This window comes from Penicillium angulare (assembly GCF_028827245.1).
Source record: "Penicillium angulare strain IBT 27051 chromosome Unknown utg000003l_segment0_segment0, whole genome shotgun sequence".
Classification (NCBI taxonomy): Eukaryota; Fungi; Ascomycota; class Eurotiomycetes; order Eurotiales; family Aspergillaceae; genus Penicillium; species Penicillium angulare.
In genome coordinates, this window is record NW_026623162.1 from 812,912 (window position 1) to 831,424 (window position 18,513).

At 48.0% G+C, this 18,513-nt stretch overlaps 7 protein-coding genes across 7 annotated transcripts; 5 read left to right on the forward strand and 2 right to left on the reverse strand.

Annotated features, from left to right (window-relative positions):
* Positions 1 to 151: 151 nt before the first annotated feature.
* Positions 152 to 2,674, forward strand: N7478_002525 (dolichyl-diphosphooligosaccharide--protein glycosyltransferase subunit STT3; the record flags this gene model as incomplete). The annotated part of the gene is made up of 5 exons (XM_056918739.1): positions 152 to 281; positions 345 to 368; positions 460 to 540; positions 629 to 2,351; positions 2,404 to 2,674. The coding sequence occupies 5 exons, from the start codon at positions 152 to 154 to the stop codon at positions 2,672 to 2,674; spliced, it is 2,229 nt and encodes a 742-aa protein (XP_056781897.1).
* A 651-nt stretch (positions 2,675 to 3,325) lies between these two features.
* Positions 3,326 to 3,802, reverse strand: N7478_002526 (uncharacterized protein; the record flags this gene model as incomplete). The annotated part of the gene is made up of 3 exons (XM_056918740.1): positions 3,326 to 3,417; positions 3,594 to 3,718; positions 3,789 to 3,802. The coding sequence occupies 3 exons, from the start codon at positions 3,800 to 3,802 to the stop codon at positions 3,326 to 3,328; spliced, it is 231 nt and encodes a 76-aa protein (XP_056781898.1).
* Positions 3,803 to 4,593: 791 nt separating this feature from the next.
* N7478_002527 (RNA-processing protein PTA1) lies at positions 4,594 to 7,266 on the forward strand (the record flags this gene model as incomplete). The annotated part of the gene is made up of 8 exons (XM_056918741.1): positions 4,594 to 4,931; positions 5,017 to 5,179; positions 5,236 to 5,366; positions 5,423 to 5,626; positions 5,685 to 6,033; positions 6,085 to 6,926; positions 6,983 to 7,053; positions 7,118 to 7,266. The coding sequence occupies 8 exons, from the start codon at positions 4,594 to 4,596 to the stop codon at positions 7,264 to 7,266; spliced, it is 2,247 nt and encodes a 748-aa protein (XP_056781899.1).
* Positions 7,267 to 8,377: 1,111 nt separating this feature from the next.
* On the reverse strand, positions 8,378 to 10,722 carry N7478_002528 (uncharacterized protein; the record flags this gene model as incomplete). Its single annotated transcript, XM_056918742.1, has 4 exons — positions 8,378 to 9,076; positions 9,138 to 9,624; positions 9,688 to 9,757; positions 9,816 to 10,722. The coding sequence occupies 4 exons, from the start codon at positions 10,720 to 10,722 to the stop codon at positions 8,378 to 8,380; spliced, it is 2,163 nt and encodes a 720-aa protein (XP_056781900.1).
* A 1,441-nt stretch (positions 10,723 to 12,163) lies between these two features.
* nop12 (rRNA-processing protein NOP12) lies at positions 12,164 to 13,814 on the forward strand (the record flags this gene model as incomplete). The annotated part of the gene is made up of 2 exons (XM_056918743.1): positions 12,164 to 12,292; positions 12,351 to 13,814. 2 exons carry the CDS (start codon positions 12,164 to 12,166, stop codon positions 13,812 to 13,814), a joined length of 1,593 nt encoding a protein of 530 aa, XP_056781901.1.
* Positions 13,815 to 14,553: 739 nt separating this feature from the next.
* Positions 14,554 to 15,483, forward strand: N7478_002530 (uncharacterized protein; the record flags this gene model as incomplete). The annotated part of the gene is made up of 2 exons (XM_056918744.1): positions 14,554 to 14,871; positions 14,941 to 15,483. The coding sequence occupies 2 exons, from the start codon at positions 14,554 to 14,556 to the stop codon at positions 15,481 to 15,483; spliced, it is 861 nt and encodes a 286-aa protein (XP_056781902.1).
* A 1,315-nt stretch (positions 15,484 to 16,798) lies between these two features.
* Positions 16,799 to 18,121, forward strand: N7478_002531 (uncharacterized protein; the record flags this gene model as incomplete). The annotated part of the gene is made up of 3 exons (XM_056918745.1): positions 16,799 to 16,956; positions 17,022 to 17,259; positions 17,327 to 18,121. 3 exons carry the CDS (start codon positions 16,799 to 16,801, stop codon positions 18,119 to 18,121), a joined length of 1,191 nt encoding a protein of 396 aa, XP_056781903.1.
* Positions 18,122 to 18,513: the final 392 nt, after the last annotated feature.

Genomic DNA, 18,513 nt, shown 5'->3' on the forward strand with positions numbered 1-18,513 from the left:
CTCAAGAAGTGACCACCTTGCGCAGCTCCCTCCCTCTTCCAACACCTCCGAGCATCCATTGCAATTGCCAATTACAGGCCACTCATTCCTTTATTTTCATGTTTCACTGTTAATTTCGTTTTTTGGACTTTGCTCCTTCTTCCTGGCCATCATGGCCGAGTCTTCTCTTGATGTTCTGCTTAAAGGCAGCTCCGGCCAACGCACACGCGGTCTATTGCGGATCATCATTATCTTGACGATTGCAGCCGCCGCCGTCGCCAGTCGATTGTTCAGTGTTATTCGTATGTTCTGGCCCAATTATGCTTCAGCTCTTGACAATTGACACGTAACTGATCTTATTACAGGCTTTGAAAGTATTATTCACGAATGTACGATCTCTCCTTGACGTTTCATGCAGTATACAACGTGGCCACGGGCCAGATTGTCGCAATTAAGATATTAACCTCTTCAAATTTACAGTCGACCCTTGGTTCAACTTCCGAGCCACAAAATACTTGGTTGAGAATGGTTTCTATAGTTTCTGGGATTGGTTTGATGACCGTATGTTCATCCTTATATCGGCTTGCGTGGCCTTCAAGTTCCCTATGGTATCACAGGGCAGTGCTGATAAAATCGCTCGTCAATGCAGGAACATGGCACCCTCTAGGTCGTGTCACTGGTGGCACATTGTACCCCGGTCTGATGGTGACTAGCGGCGTGATCTACCACATTCTACGCCTCCTGACGATCCCTGTCGATATTCGGAACATCTGCGTTCTGCTCGCCCCCGGTTTCTCTGGCCTCACGGCTTTGGCCATGTATCTTCTGACATGTGAAATGTCAACCTCCCCATCAGCTGGTCTCTTGGCTGCAGCATTCATGGGAATTACTCCTGGTTATATCTCACGTTCCGTGGCTGGCAGTTATGATAACGAGGCCATTGCCATCTTCCTCCTGGTATTCACCTTCTACTTGTGGATCAAGGCTGTTAAGAATGGCTCAATCATGTGGGGTGCCTTGGCAGCTCTCTTCTACGGATACATGGTGTCCGCTTGGGGTGGTTATGTCTTCATCACCAACCTCATTCCTCTCCATGTCTTCGTCCTCCTGTGCATGGGCCGCTACAGCTCTCGCACCTACATTGCCTACACCACATGGTACGCTCTGGGTACGCTCGGAAGTATGCAGATTCCTTTCGTGGGATTCTTGCCCATCCGCAACAGTGACCACATGGCTGCCCTGGGGGTGTTTGGACTCCTTCAGCTCGTAGCATTCGCCGAATTCGTCCGGGGCTTCCTGCCCGGCAAGCAGTTCCAGAAGCTGCTGACCTCTATGGTTCTGTTGACTTTCGGTCTTGGATTTGCTGGTCTGGTTCTGCTCACTGTCTCTGGTGTCATTGCTCCATGGAGTGGCCGTTTCTATTCTTTGTGGGATACCGGCTATGCCAAGATTCACATTCCCATTATTGCGTCTGTCTCTGAGCACCAGCCCACTGCTTGGCCCGCTTTCTTCTTTGATCTGAACTTCTTGATTTGGCTCTTCCCTGCTGGTGTGTTCTTGTGCTTCCAGAAGCTCAACGATGAGCACGTGTTCGTTATCATTTATGCTGTGCTCTCCAGCTACTTCGCTGGCGTCATGGTTCGTTTGATGCTGACACTCACTCCAATTGTCTGTGTTGCTGCGGCTCTTGCTTTGTCTAGCGTTCTTGACAACTTCCTGGTTATGTCGAAACCTACTGCTGAGACTCAAGCCAAGGCCAATGCTAAAGATGCTAAGATTTTTGGCAAGATGAAGAATCCCGTCGTCGGCATTTATTCGTACTTCTCGAAGGCCTTCGTGACCGGCTCGTTGACCCTCTATCTGCTCATCTTCGTTGCACACTGCACTTGGGTTACTTCCAACGCCTACTCCTCACCTTCAGTTGTTCTGGCCAGTCGTCTGCCGGATGGAAGCCAAATGATCATCGACGATTACCGTGAAGCATACTACTGGCTCCGTCAAAACACTCCCGACAACGCTAAGATCATGTCTTGGTGGGACTATGGTTACCAGATTGGTGGCATGGCTGACCGCCCCACTCTGGTAGACAACAACACCTGGAACAACACACACATTGCCACCGTTGGTAAGGCTATGAGCTCCCGCGAGGAGGTCAGCTACCCTATCCTCCGTCAACATGATGTTGACTATGTTCTGGTTGTGTTCGGTGGTTTGCTGGGCTACTCCGGTGATGACCTCAACAAGTTCCTGTGGATGGTCCGTATCGCTGAGGGTATCTGGCCGGATGAGATCAAGGAGCGTGACTTCTTCACTGCTCGTGGCGAGTACCGTGTTGACGAGGAGGCTACTCCCACCATGAAGAACAGTTTGATGTAAGCATTTCCCTTTCTTTCAATACTTCAGAACTAAAACTAAAATTAATAGGTACAAAATGTCTTACTACAACTACCAGTCGCTCTTCCCCGCCGGTCAGGCTGTTGACCGTGTCCGTGGCGTGAAACTGCCGGCCGAAAGCCCACAACTCAACACCCTTGAGGAGGCATTCACCAGTGAAAACTGGATTATTCGCATCTTCAAGGTCAAGGACCTCGACAACCTTGATCGTGACCACAGCAACGCCGTTGCCTTTGAGAAGGGTATCAAGCGTAAGCGTGCCACTAAGAAGAAAGGCCCTCGCGTTCTGAGAACCGAGTGATCTGGCTATGTTGTTTTTTTTGTCTTTTTTTTTTGCAATCTTTCTTTATCCTGGATTCCCTGCCATTGCACACTACCTATGGCATAGCAGGCTTATCTTGTCATGTACGATCTCACTTTGTTGGATGTAGTCCTAGTGCAAGCAACTCAGGATAGTATACAATAAATGCCTTTAGAGTGAACATACCGTTTCTGAGTTTTACAACTCCCCATGTAGCCTTAAAACAACCACATGAACCACACGTACGGCAGGTCATAGCCCAATATAGAGTGAGGCTGGTTCCAAAGACAGCCATCTGATAACCGGTTAAAATAGAGACGAGTGATAATTGTAGCTAGGCTATGCGGAATAAAACATTCCAGCCAACTTATTATGTACAGTACAGCGTCTGTGTGCTGTAAATAAATCCATTGTGCTTGAAGACCAAAGTAAGACATGGTCTGCCCCAGAAACTCCTTAAATTCCAAAATTGCTTCGGTGGCTCCCTGGCCCGAGAAGCGCTGGCTATGCTGGGCACCCGATATCACCACACACATGCCGCGGATATATGATACATGCAGAAGAGCTGGATCGAGAGGAGCCCAGCTGGTGCTTATCGAAAAGTCATACGGATCTCATCCTCGTTGGTGTTGGTTCGCATCGAGTATGGCTTTATTTCTGCTCCGCTAAAGGCTTCGCGGGGGCATCGGGGACCTTGACGTCGGAGAACTCCTCTTGGCCGACAGCGCGGATAGTGTAGGAGTCTAGAAATTCAAAGAAAACGTACAGTCAGCACTTTATTCACGAATGGTGAGTCATAACAAAAGCCATTGCAGGCGGGAGTGGCGTGGTTCAGTGGACGAGCGAAAGCAGCGTGTATGCTAGCTTGACGACACTCATGATGAGGTATGGAGACTTTGAATGGATCGGTGGTACGCACAGACGCCAATTGAGAAGACAGCGAGAGCGAGACCGGTCAGGGAGTTCTTGAACAGATATGGGCGGCGGGCACGCAGGAGGGCAGCGCCGGCCCGATAATCCTTGCCGTAATACGTGGAGTTGAAGCTATGATGGGTAGACATGTTAGTTGAGTCGCAGAGGTTTTCTGATTGTCTGGGAGATGTTCAGAACGTACATTCCAGAAGCCATGGTAAGTAGTGGTGGAATCTTTCAAGATGCAGAAGGCAAATCCGAAGTGCAAAAGACCCGAATCCCCGATATCTGGAGAGTCTTGGCGGTGATGACCGATGTACAGTATACCTTTGAAGGTTAATAGGCCATATAGTCAGCCAGTCTCAGTATCATTTAAACATGAAAATAGTGCAATCAATTTATTTAATTCTACTTTTAAATTTGAATTTGGACCCCCTGGTCTGCCTTATTCTTTTCTTTACTAGTAACATGATGATAAAATTCATTTGCACCGTAATGCTTCAGTCCCTTTTTAAAAAAAATTAAAATTAAAAATTAAATAAAAATAAAAATAAAAAGAAACAAAGAGAATATATCTGAAGTCGTATGTCATTGTGCATCTATCTTATATCCCTCTTCTGATTTCATAACTGCTTAGTTTGACGCTCAACTGCAGCATCGTACATCACATCTGGATCACATCCGCGCCGGCGTTGTTCCTCACCTTTTCTCGGCCCCTGCGGACTTTCTCTCTAATTTCCCTCATACTCTTTGTTTCCCACCACCAACCTCGATCCCTCCACCCCCTGGTCTAAACCTCCTCATTCACCCTCTCACGAGTCACGTATCTTTAACCCGATTGCTCTACTTCGGGACTCATGCGCGTCGCCGCTGCCAAGAACGCAGCTCCATTCGCGCGCCGGTCCCAGTAGGAAACATCTCAACACCCACGAATTGCACACCCAACAACCTCATCGCTCCCGATTTACCTGTCGCGTATCTTCCCTTCCCATCCCCCGAGCGACGCGATGGCTCAAGCGACAGTCGACATCGCCAACCAGGTGGTTCAACTGAACTCTGCCCGTAAACTTGTCCTCGGTGACGCAGCCTTCTACCCGCAGATCATAAGCGGCATCCTACCGATCGTTGGAGCTCACGCAAGACTTGAATTACGGAGATGGGGTGCAGACTTCCTTGCGGAGACATTTTCTAGTCCGATGCTAGAGACAGACCAGAAGCAACAGTTGGCACAAAATGTCTTACAGTCTATTCAAGAGACTCTGCAGTTGCCTGAGACAGACTCGGCAGTTTTGCAAAGCTTGGTGCAAACTGTAGCGAGCTTATATCCGCTCATATTCCGCCATACGTAGGTCTATTCCAGCGCATTTTTGTAGTAGAGGGGATTACATGTTGAACTCTTGGTCGTGAATACTAACATACTATCCTATAAGTGTGAACCACCCGGAAGATGCACACTCATGGGAGAAAATGAATTCGATCAAACAAGAGATTCTCAAACGAATGGACTCTTTTTCATGCCCTGTCAAAATTTGCTGTGTCAAGTTTTTACAACGAGTGGTACAGGTCCAGACACCGGGTCCGATTGATCCTAGAGTATGTTGTTCGAAATATATGTTGCCCAGTCTTTTTTTTTACTGATCTCCTTCCAGCGCCCCGAACAAAATGAGACATCATTGGCCATTGTCCCTCGGGGACATACTGTTCTCATGATTCCACATCTGGAGGCCGAAGCATCAGGCTTGCTCGATAGGCTTTTGGCTGTATTTCAAGAAGAGACCAGGTATTTGTCGTCGCAAAAGGAACTAACCACTGGCTCTAGCTAATCAAAAAAACTAGCGATGCTCTTCTTGTCAATGCTACTTTGAACTGCCTTGCGCCTCTCATTCGCACACGTCAGTCCATCGCGAATAAGATAATCAACGCCGTTTTAGATTTCTACCCAGCGAAGCACGTCCAACCACCATTCACACCAACTGTTCGAGTTAACGTCAAATCAATGGAGCGCACAGCCCGGGCATTGCTCATTAACATTATCAAGAAGTTTGTTCATCGTTTTCCTGTTACGTTGCCAGAATCCATACTAATTGGCCTTCCATAGAAACCAAAGCCATCCTATGGTTGGGAAGATGCATGCGTATATCGAGCGTCTTATGCAATCTCGACTGGAGGTGACCGAAGATGCTTCACGAAAACGTGGCCTGCCCACGGAACCAACAGATGGTCTAGACACGGCCAAGCGAGCCCGTCTAGATGCCATGACTCCCCCTGTGCTCCAGATTCCTCCGCTACCACCGGGCCCCGCCAGCTTTGATAAGCTTTTCACATTGACACAGGACATCGGGCTATCTTCATTCGATGTGAAGCAACTACCGCCTGATCTTGTCGTAAAGATCGCGGTGCCTCTCTTGGCTCAAGTTAACCAGTCAATGCTTACGCAAGCTGTTGATGTAAGATAGTACACTGGGATTTTTGTTTTTTCAGTACTGACGAGATTATAGGCTGTTCGAAATCGATACGAGACCATTACAAAGGAACAGAACTTGGCTCGCATAAAGCAGCAGCCTGCGGCTACGGCACACGAAGATGATGATTATGAACCTGAATATCAACCGATGGACGTAGAGGAGAAAGATTCCGAGGAAGTCGATGCGTTTGAGCCGGAGGTGCCCGACATTCAAGCCGAGCTAGTATCTTTGGGTCCATTTGTTCTACCTCAACCACCCCCTCTCAGCGAAGAGGAGGCCGGAGAAGTCGGGCGTAGTGCGGTTTCGCGTGTCTTTTCGATGATTAATATCGCGGAAACAAGCCCTACGCCAGCCAAAGCCAAAACCCAACAACTTGGCTTTACCCGCTTGGCCGGCAGCAACTTTGACCGAGATGCATGGGTTTTGCTCCTCACTCGCCTGGCCACCCGTGCTCCAGCTGGCCTGGAAGGCGGTGATAAGCTGGCTAAAGGGCAATCAAGTCGCAGACAACCCATCTCTGACTCAATCCGAGAGACTCTGTACAGGTACATCTTGGAAGACTTCCGCGGTCGTCTCAACATCGCCGTCACTTGGCTTAATGAGGAGTGGTACAACGATCGTATTCAAATGAGAGCAGCCGCATCTGCGCGGGACGAAGAAAACAATGATGATGACGAAGCAACAGTGTCAATTCATTATGACACATGGGTCCTCCGTCTTTTAGATGGAATTCTCCCTTATCTCGATTCTCGCGATATTAAAGTACTCGTTCGTTTCCTTAGTGAGATCCCGGAGATCACTGTGGATATCACGCAACGAGTCGCCAGTCTCGCCAAGGATCCTGAGCGTGTCAATCTCTGCGTCCAAGCCTTAATGTGAGTCTTTTATCTATTCATCGTCATCGAATGTGCTTCTAACCTGTATCCTATAGGTATCTCATCATGTTCCGACCTCCGGCCCGTGAGATGTGCTTAAACACATTAGAAGACGTCCATCAAACTTGTAAGTTGTCTTCCCCTGATGATGCCTGTTTAGGAAGTACTCAAAGCTAACACTTCATCCCCAGACGAGGAATCACGTCCAGCTGCAGGTAAGGTTTTGGCCAAATGGCGCCCACAGCAGACGCAACCCGCTGAAGCAGCTACCAATGGTGTAGCGGATGCGGCGCCTCCGGCCGCGCAAACCGAAGTACAGACCAGTGCTGCTACAGAGTGATTGGTCTCTAGCTCGGTCATATCTTACACTCGGCGTCCAATACATAAAATAGGAACCTGAGTTTTCTCATGCATTATTCATTTAAGCATTAACTTCTTGTGTCTTACCTTGTCGTCATTTGAATACCAGATTATGCGTCATCTATTTGTTTGGCCAGACGAACATATCTTTAACTACGAGAAATAAATACGGTCAATAATTTCTATGTTGCTTCCGCGCTATGCAGTATTGATAATAGGAGTCCAGGCAAACTCGGAAGAGAGCATGAGTAGTAACCTGTAGACGATAATACTAGACGAATTGCATAAGTCTTTTCCAGTCTATGATAGTGAATAAACTGGGGGGAGGGACTACTATACCCTCATCGATCAAATATTGAAGCTTACAAGACACTCTGCAGCAATGAAAATATGATCATAAAAGTGGAAGCAAGGCAACCAGTATCAATAAGGTCGCTTTATATAAGAGTGCTATGTACATGAACACAGGACCGACAAACGTCGAAGCAGTAATAATGGGAAGACGGAGAATCCAGTTCATCCAATCCCAGAAAATGAAGAAAGAAAAACTCCAAATCTCGAACTCCAAATGCAAGAGAAAAGTCTTCCGTACCTAGATATCGCATTCGAACCATTGAAAGTCATATAAAGATAGGAAAACACGACACAAAATCCATGACCCAGACACCGTTCCATATGATAATAGAAGAGAAAAGAAGGACACAGGTCCATTTCCCTTTCATGCAGCTGTAATAAACGAAAAACGCACATGTTTCCCATATGTAAAAACCAATTAGGTAGTTGGAAGCACCGTGAATCCCCAAGCATTGGCTCGTCAACAACACATACACCACGTTTTCTCTGCTCTCTCTCTCTCTCTCTCTCTCTCTCTCTAACTCGAACGCTAATCATAACAAATTGCTATTCCTTCGAAGGCATAATCGAAACAACAAAGAAGAAAAAGAAGAAAAAGAAGAAAAAGGGCGGAAGTCACGTGGAAGGCGATAAATATTCATTAAGGAGGGGGGAATAGAGGAAGACAGTAGTTCCGACGCAGTTTGAGACTGTTTTCATGCACAAAGATTTAAATTGTGGTCAAGGGCGGCAACAGTTCATCGTGTCGACATGTGACTTGGACCAGGCCCTGTTGATAGTTCAGAGTGCGGTCGGTAGTGTAAAGAGTCGACTGGTTTGGTTGAAAGAGTTGGGGAGGTATCAGGATTGTGCGCAGGTGGCTGGAACAAGCCCGCGCGAGCTGGAGGTGGGGAGAAATCAGGGTGGCGGGAGAGAGAATTATGCATTGGGGAACGGCGCTCTAGGACAGAGTGCGGGTGTGCTTTTCGCACGTCGAGTGGTGAAGAACTTTGAGACCGGAAGCCCGATTTGCGCTCAATATCGTAGTCTGGATTGTGGAAAGAAGTTTGAGTCTGATGTCGTGGGTCTTGCTCAGTTCCATACGGAGTGTTGTTCGCGGAGGAGTTTGCAGCTGAGGCATTCTCCGGGATTGTAGAGGCCGACCCGTTTGGCGCATTGATATCTACCACCCGCCGTTGTGCTGCTGGGGTAGCGTATGATGAGCTTTGAGGTACTTCATAGGGATTCGCTTGAGCTTGAGGTCTATGATGCTGAGAGTACTGATGCTGCGGTTGTTGCTGGTGAATTGGATGTTGTGGATTTGCCCATGGCGTTTGTTCTAAGAAAGCCTCTTCGGCTGCTGTTCGGTAAATGTTGGATGACATGGCTGGCATGGTACCACGAGGAGGCAATACTGATGAACGCCGTTGAATTGGAACCTGGGTCTCAATGGTGATCTTTTTGGAGATGATTGTCAGCAAGGAAACGGATAGTTACAAGAGTGATTGGTCAGCTTACCCCCATCTTTTCGAGATCATCATCCAGTTCAGACGGCCGCGCGCCTGCCAAGTTGGGAGCAGCTGGGAAGCCCACATATTTTGCGACGCCAGCCATAACCGAAACTTCTTGGTTGTAGGCAGCTTGATGCGCGATTTGTTGGGAGCGGCGGGTAGGAAAGGGGATGATATGATGCGGGCTCATTTCATCCGTCTTGAAGCGGTCATGCTGAATAGCATAGAACTGTTTGCTGATCGAACTGGAGTGACGTTCCCTCACATCTCGGATGTGCTGGAAGTATGTGCTGTGTGCCTGTGCTCGCTCTGCCAAGCTCCTGTTTACCAAAGCCCTTATGCGGTATCGGTACAATGTACGCTCGTAATTGATCTTGGCATCACGGTAACGTTCCACACATTCAATTTGGCGTAGGTATTCGGGATGTGTTGGATTCGATCCGCTAAGCATTTCAAGCTCACGATTGAGTTTCGTGATTCGCTCATCATAAATCCTAGGTTGAGGTTAGTATGTGACCTCTAAGACGACTGGTTTGAATAGTTGAAGAGGCGCTTACTTATCGCGCAAAGTCGCAAACTCTTTTTCTAGAGTCGCCAGTGATTCCATGGCTGAAGTTTTCTTCGCGGCTAAAGATACTGTCAGATCATTTGAGTCTTACGCGATCATATAAAAGCTGACACTTACATTCTTCCTCCAACCTAGCAGTGGTTTCAGCATCGTTGGCTTCGTCGCCAGGTCCTGTGGGCTCTTCATCTTCTCCAAGGTTTTCATCAGCCGCGTCCTCGATCGCAGTCTCACCACCAAGGCCTCGTCTCCCTCTGCGCTTACCCTTCTTGCCTCTGTTGCTTTTGGCTATGGGGGCCGGGAGGTCAGATTCGGGGACTTCGTCGGCTGGCAATCCGTCTTCAACCGTAGCGCTCGGATCTTCAATCGGTTCCGGGGAAAGAGGAGTATCGTCGTCAATGGCGTCGCTCAGATCGCTCTTGATCGAACTTCGACGCTTCTTTAGAGGCTCTTCGTCGCCAGGCTCCGTTCCGGTGTCATCTCCATCACCAGCCTCGACACGCTTTCGCTTCTTTCCAATACTATCGGGAAGCTCGACTTCATCCAAATTAGGAATGTCATCGGTTAGTCCATTGTTATTTGAAGACCGCCGGGGCTTGCTTGGTGAATCGTCCACAATATGATCATCTTCTTCATCTTCATCTTCCTCCTCCTCCTCTTCATCATCATCATCGTCGACATCGGCTAGCGTTGTTGACTGATGAAGCTTGCTTGGGCTCGGACCGGCGCTACCTACACCTGCACTGAGAACAATGTCTCCGCGCTTACGAATGTTGTGAGGGGAGTCTTCAAGGCGCTCGGTCTCCGCCTCCGAGTCATTCTCGAGCTGTTTTTCTGGTTGGATCAAATCTTCCTCAAAGTCGGAAGGTTCGTTATCGGATACGTCGTCAATTTCACTCAAGCTACTCGAGCGACCATCATCCATGAGGGGATCATCCAAAAATGGATGACGTTCGCCGTTGGCCATTGTGAAATCTGCTCCAGTGGGGCCACTAGAGGTCTGCTCTGCACTTTCGGCCACTTCCATCGCGGATTATGAAAGCCCTGGCGGAATTAAATATGAGATCGATGTGAATACAGAGAAAAGTGGTTGAAAAGTGGGTGTGTGCCTTGTGCCGAAGGGTTGCTTCCAGCGGAGTGGAGGCTGTGGGGGGAAAGAGGAGGGCGGCAAGGTCACCGATCGACAACACCGGGGTTTGTTTGGGACTCTGTATAAACCACGCAATGTATTAGCTCAATTGCCATAATAGCTACAGCAAAAAGCTTGGGTGAGGTAGGTGGAGGCAGAATGGGTGGGTGGGTTGCAAAAAAGAAGGTAAACGCCTCCAGAAGGCGGTGCGGAGATTGATCATCGCCGGAACGCCCCCAGAGTCGGCAATCGTCGCTCGCCAGAGCACCGGAGAGCGCGCAACTCCGGTAGACGAACCAAAATACCTCACAGGGATGTGTATAGCAGAGTAACAGAGGGTATGTTTCCGGCAAATCAATAGACGAATATAAATATGCAAGCGACGTACCGTCTCAACAATGCGCCTGGAGCGACGCTGGTAATGAGCTCAGCTGCTCGCGATCGAGCAGTTTTCTCAAAGCCACCGCGTTCCAGGTATATCAGCAAGTAGCTTAAGCTACAGCTACGCGCCCTGATCGTGTAAAATTATACCAGAAGCTATCGGACCGCCGATGCGCCAGCACTGGGATGGCGAGGGGAGGTCGGCTAGGAAGCGTGTAGCAGCGCAGAGGAAGGGGAGGTATATGGAGAGGCGGTCGGCATGAAGATTTATCGGAAGGGTATGAATAGATCGAACAATGTCGTAAGACTGGTGTGAAGTAAAATCCAACAAATCCAGCGGGGAAGAGGAAAGGAGGAATCCCAAGACCGCTATGATGGGGTGCAAAGCAACAGAAGCGAGTGGGTTCTGCCGCATCCCGAAGTCACCGCCTGCAAAAAACCTCCCAGATCACGTGGGGCTGACGTCGCCGGAGACGGTCATTCATGTCTGTTTTATGTTGAATGAAGAACATTGTTTCCCTTCAACATTCATATAGAGCAAAATTGGATATAGCAAAAGTTGTTTCAATAGTGTTCTGATCGGTACTGAAATAATGTTTGTCTGTCATCCTCGATTTATGAGTTTGGGAGTCCTGAGGCTTAACACTTGAGTAAACACGGGATGTACAATAAAAAAAGACAAGAGAAACAAAAGCGCCTATTCTATAGTAAACCCCTAGTTTATGATCTGGTCGATTTTAACAAGGCCCTTCTAGTGTTCCCCAAAGATTGAACTTGCTAATATTTTTGTACTTTAATGATCCGGGACCACGTGATATACAATTTGGCCGCGCCAAGCCCGATAAGGCCTCAGAAGAAAAAAAAAGTTCGGAGCTATGCGAAGTCCGACCTCGACTCCACCAATTGAACAACTTTGAGAAGACAAGGACTTTTCGAAGCCCTCGCATTCATATACACAATGGGCAAGAAGTCTAAATCTCAGTCTAAGGCTGTTAGCGCAGCCGCCGCCTCTGAAGGTGTTTCCCTTCTGAGCGGTAAAAGCACTTCTACTCTGGACCCAACCTTGTCCTCCCTCTTCGACAAGAGCGTATGTTTTGATGGTCTATTTTCTTGAGAACGGCTTTTAATAACAGTTTGAAATCTAGTCAGGACCTGTGAAAGCCCCCACTGTGCAATATGTTAATGTTCCTCCCAAATCTACCAAAAAAACAGAGGCAGAGGAGGAAGATGAGGATGTACTCTCGTCGGCAGATGGCTCTCTGGACTCCGAAGATGAAGCAATGGAGGATGCTCCTGATGCCAGCGAACCTGCTTCCGCTGAGGAACAAGTACCGGAGTCCCAGGGTCGCAAACGTAAGCGGGGTGCCGCCGGAGAAGACTTAGAGGAGACATATATGCGCCGCATCGCCAAGGAAGAAGAGAAAGCAGAGGAAAAGCGAAAGTCGGAGCAATCTAAGCGTCAGAAGCCTTCTGGGGAAGAAGCCGACAACGATTTGTCTGGGTCAAAGGATTCAGAGGCTGAAGACAGCGACGAGGATGAGGAGAAATCGGCAGTCCCAGTCCACGAGAGCGTGTCAGGCACCCAAAAAGCGGATGAGGTTGAGAAGTCTAATCGTACAGTATTCTTGGGCAATGTTGCGACCACGGCCATTAAATCAAAGTCGGCTAAAAAGGCCCTTCTCCGACACCTAGCGACCTTCTGCTCTTCTCTCCCTGAAGAGAGTGGCCCACACAAGGTTGAATCTATTCGTTTCCGCTCCATCCCATTTGCCAGCGGTGGTGGACTCCCCAAGCGAGCCTCATTTGCTCGACGTGAAATTTTGGATGAGACTACAACTAGTACCAACGCCTACGCTGTCTACAGCACTCTCCTGGCTGCTCGTAAAGCCCCCGCTGCATTGAATGGAACTATTGTCCTCGATCGACACCTTCGTGTCGACAGCGTTGCTCACCCGGCTTCGATTGACAACAAGCGCTGTGTTTTTGTAGGCAACTTGGACTTCGTTGACCAAGAAGGCGCTGTGGAGGATGAGTCCGGAAAGAAGAAGAAGGTTAGAGCCCCAGCTGATGTTGAGGAGGGTCTCTGGCGAACCTTCAATGAGCACACTGGCGACAAAGATAAGAAGACAGGCAAGAAGAGTGTTGAGTTTGTTCGCGTCATCCGTGATCGATCAACTCGCGTTGGAAAGGGCTTTGCTTATGTCCAGTTCTACGACGGCACTGGTGTCGAACAGGCTTTACTCCTCAATGAGAAGAAGTTCCCACCTATGCTGCCCCGCAAACTGCGCGTCACCCGCGCCAGAAAAATCGCTAAAAAGCGCGAAGATACTGGTGCGAAAGATTCAAAGTTGGCTGAAGCTCAGAAGACACTTCAAGGACGTGCTGGTAAATTGCTTGGCCGTGCTGGTGCTGCCAAGGTCAAGGAAAATGCCAACAAGACCATTGCCGGAAACTCATTTGTGTTTGAAGGTCATCGTGCTACTGAAGGCAGTAATCAGTTGAAGATCAAGACAAAGAGCCGTGGCTCCAAGGGCTCCAAGGCCAAGAAGAATGCTCGTAGCAGCAAGCGGGCGGCAGCTTACAAGGCTGCTGGTGGACAGAAACCATAAATATGGAAAGCGGCTATTTTTGTATGAATTATCGGTGTTAGGTTCGGCATCTGGCATGTTATGCAGATATAAAATTATGATCTCTACGTATCTAGATCAATTTTCTTTGTGTTTAAATTAAAGCTATCTACACATTCACTCCAGATGATATGTCTGTCATGCATTGACGTCATAGCTAATTCTGATTTCAACTATGTTAGTCCAGATCTTTATATCTAATATTTAGTAAGGTCGTCGTTAACAAGCGGGTTAAACTCAGCTCTTTCGGATCAGTAGATCTTCCGAATGCGCTGTTAGAAACCAAGTAAGAATAATGATTTTGTGGCTGATCTACAGACTGGGGCTTCAATGATGCGGGGTGATAAGAGATAACCTTTTTTCTCAGGGCAATTACCCAGGTGAGGGACGTCAATGCTGGTGGCAAAATTAAAAAGGTACATGGCAGCTTCCTTGATAATAGGTGACAAGTCTGATATCATAGCATGAAGAAGGTTTCCAAATGATCACATCCACGGTCTATCTTCGTGAAAATAGTTGCTGGAACTAGGCTCCAGCTGTTACTAGCTTCAGTGGGTCTTAACCTCAATCAACCCGCCCCAGATCGATTCACTGAACCGACTCACTTTCCAATATTCAACCCTGGTTCTTTTTTACCTTGGACGCTACTTCAAGTCAATCCAAACATCTGTCCATTACAGAAACCTTCCGATCAGGTTATTTGCGGAATTGCATCGCCATCATGCTGCCCCGTCATCCCCGTGGAAGAGGGGGGTTTGCTACAAGAGGCCCTCCGAGAAAAAGCCCAAGTCCAAGTCCGAGCCCTCTAGAAACAAACGAGTTCTTCCCTAGTCTCTTAGATGTGCTCAAAGTGCGATACACGCTACAATGGAAACTCAGAGAAGGATTTCCTGTGGAGTTGATTGATGAAATCATCGATGATGCTGAGTACTGGCCCTCGACAGAGCATCACATGGAGGAAGGAGACCAACACACAGTGATTGGGACCGATCGGGATCAGGTTCTATTGAAAACCGTTCCTCTTTGCTATGATCGCAAGGTGAGTTCATTGGTTTAATGCATAAAGCCCATGACATCTCCGCTGACTAGGGCTGTTTCCATCTTCTAGAACCTCGAACAACCATCACCCAAGCAGCTCCCTCACCGTGGATCTCATCCATGCCGTAAAATCGTTTTTCATTTGTCCTCGCATGACCAGGGCTCCTCGGGCTCATTCAATGAGGAGATGTATTCGGCGTCATGGACTTGGTTCGATATTGAAGTCATCCGTGGCGCACACAAGCGCAATATGTATGTGAATGGTGAAGAGCAAGAGTTATTGGAGGACGAGCGAGGTCACGTCCGTCGACACTTTGAGCCAAATGATGAACTTCTGCTTCCGCGACAAACTAAGCTGCAAGTAAATGGCAAGCATGTCAGGAAGTTGCAAAACAACACCATTGTCTGGCACTATTTGGATGATATCCAGTATGACTCACATGAAGCTCATGAGATTGAACGGACCAAAGGCCGAGGACAATCCACTCTAGATGGACAATATGTGCGGGATTTGGAGGTTGGGGATTCCATTGCTCTCTGGGCACGAGCCAGATTCCCAGGCTGGACTAATCACGTTTATCGAGCCCGCGTTCGGGTATTTTGGGCGGTTTGATATGAAACTTCAGATAGTAATGGATATTCCTCGGGGGGCTAGCGGATAGAACATTTAGTCTTAGGGATTTAAGATCGTTATTAGTAAAATGACTACACACATGGTGTACAGTACCTGTCTACAGCTCTTATTTACATCGTATTATATTCTATTATTTATGAAAGTAATTGATCTATAACATGACCTCCACCACTGTGTGCAGCATTTTATGTCCTTTAATCTGAATTAGTATAATACGATACACAAATCACATCTAAATATGAACATACATCAGTAGTAGGTCATATCTACTATGCATGGCGACACTACTATATTGTCAGCCTGAGGCATCAAGGTTCAACTCGATCACGCAATTGCGCCAAGACGCAGGCGGGATGGATCGACACTAGAACATCGAGAGTATAAGACCAAACGACCGCCTCAATTGCTTTCATCTCTTCTTTCCACCTACAAAATGGATATTTTCGACTGCTACATATGAATAATGTTACTAACTAGTCTTACAAACCCCATCATGATGCCCCCATGACGAAACAAAGAGCCTCCCCTTCGCCCCCAAAAGAATATCTTTGCACACCACACAGCCCTCACATGCTGCTATACCCGACCCAGCCGACAAGCCGATAACAATCAGTTCAGGCGGTGGGGCACCTGCGTCGGTCCCGACTTGCGCTCTCTTCTCTCGGCCGGCTAGTGTCGCTCGACTCGAGGCAAGCGACGCCCTTCCTATCGCACAGAGACCGATCTACTGGATGACGACTCAGTTTGCGCAATACTATCTACGGTGTCATATATTTTTCTTATTAACGTCGAAGGTTACTTGTGAGCAACAAGAATATATCTCGATTGAGAAGACTTTGGTTCTGTCGTGATCTGTCGTTACTGTGCAACAATAAGGCGCAAAAGGCGGTGTTTGAGGACCGGGAGAGAGGTCAGACTCATCCCCCCAAAAACTTTGTTGTGATTGGACACTCCAAGTGCCAGGTGGATTTTGCTTGCGTTATCAGAATCCAAACTGCCAATCGTGATCCGCAAAGCCTGCGCATTTCCATCATTTCCCTCAAGAGTCTCTTGGCTCTGCAACATTACCCCCCTTTCTAGAGTTTCGACTTTAGCCCCCTCATCCTTGATTGTTGAGATCAGCGCGGCAAGCCATCCTTTTTATCTAGAATTCAAAATGAATCCAATTATGCCGTCACGCGCTCGCTTCCTACTTAAACCCCGCCCTCTCCTCTTTTCTCCGGCCCCCGCCCATCATTCTCACTTCAATTTGTCTCCCGTCTATTCTTTACCCTCAAAACGTCCATTATCAAATATGACTACACCGAAATGTGGGGCCCTGGTCGTGGGCGCTGGTCCAGGCGGCACAGCGGTCTTGGGAGGCTTGCTGGAACAGCAGCTAGGCAAGATTGCCTGGGTTGACCCCAGCTTTGAGTCAGGACGAGTTAATAGGAAATACCGAGAAGTTCCTAGGTGGGTAAACCGTCTACACGTAGTTTTAAGGTCTCTCGCAGCGCCACTAATTCAGATATCAACAGCAACACAACGGTAAAACTATTCCAGACCTACAGCACTGTTTGGGAATCGTTTAGAACCGTGGTCGAGAACGCGCCAAAGCCCAATGCATTCACGGTCCTGGACAAGCTGGATCCAAATAAAACCTGTCGTTTGCATTATGCAGCCGATATGGTCCGCGGTCTTACAGATGGCCTTATGAAAAGAGACGATGTTTTGCCTTGTCGTGGATTCGTCACAGCAGCTAGCTTGATTGATAAGGTTCGCACAGACCTAGCGCTATTACATGCATATTTACCCTCAGACGCTTACAATGACATAATTGCAGACACCCGAGGCTCCAAAATGGATGGTCCGTGTCAAGCAAGATGATTCGTCCGACGAGCTCGAGATCGAGGCTTCTCGCATAGTGCTTTGCACTGGCTCCCATCCTACAAAGACTCCTCTTCCTGTTTCGGGATTAGATATCGAAACTTTGGATCTTGATCTCGTTCTTAAGCCTTCTTTGCTTGCAGAGTCTCTTCCATCAGACGAACCCATTACCATCGCCGTTGTAGGCGCCTCTCACAGTGCTATCCTCGCCCTCCTCAACTTCGTTGAACTCGCCAACACTTCTCACCCACAACTACGTGTCAAGTGGTTCACCCGTCATCCTCTCCGCTATGCAGAATACATGGATGGTTGGATCCTGCGTGATAACACTGGTCTCAAGGGCCACGCAGCAGAATTCGCTCGTGCTGAGCTAGAAGATAATAAGCTTGCGACCTCACCTGCGGGTAAAATTATTACCAAGATTGACTGCTCTGGCGGTCCAGAGCGCGAGACTGCTCAATATCATGCTCAGCTCCCTGATTGTTCGTACTTCTGTGCTGCAGTTGGCTTTACCAAAGATCCTCTGCCACATCTGACCAAGGATGGTGCTCCCCTTAACATGGAGTTTGATCATGAGACGGGTCGTTTCCATGAGCGTGGGAGTGACTCAGTAGTGCCTGGCCTATTCGGTGCCGGTATTGCTTTCCCAGAGCGTGTCATCGATCCTTATGGCAATGTCGAGCTTGCAGTCGGCTTCTTCAAGTTTATGAAGTTTCTGAAAAGGGTCATCCCTTCCTGGACCGGTGCTTGAACCAAATAGTTTTGCTCCTAATTTCTATCGCATACTCAGGTCTGCCTGGGTCTTACCGTCATAGTACCCCTTTTGTCTCTTGTTTTTTTTTTTTTTTTTTTTTTGGCGATATTCAGCACATCATTTTGGAGCTTTTGGCGCAGTGGGGTCGTCCGAGGCTCAAGACTAGAATATGCTATCTCTGGTTCATTCTAGATTAGATCTTTTTTCTTTGCTTTATTTCGGTGGGTTTCAATCATTCTACCATGGCACATAAGACAACAAATGAGCATATAGATTCAATTCATGACTGGTTTCATGAAGAAACGGTCTTAACATTTATATCTTTTTGCTTGATCTTACTCATGAGCGTATCATAGCGTGCGATTTGACATTCTAGATCATCAACTTGA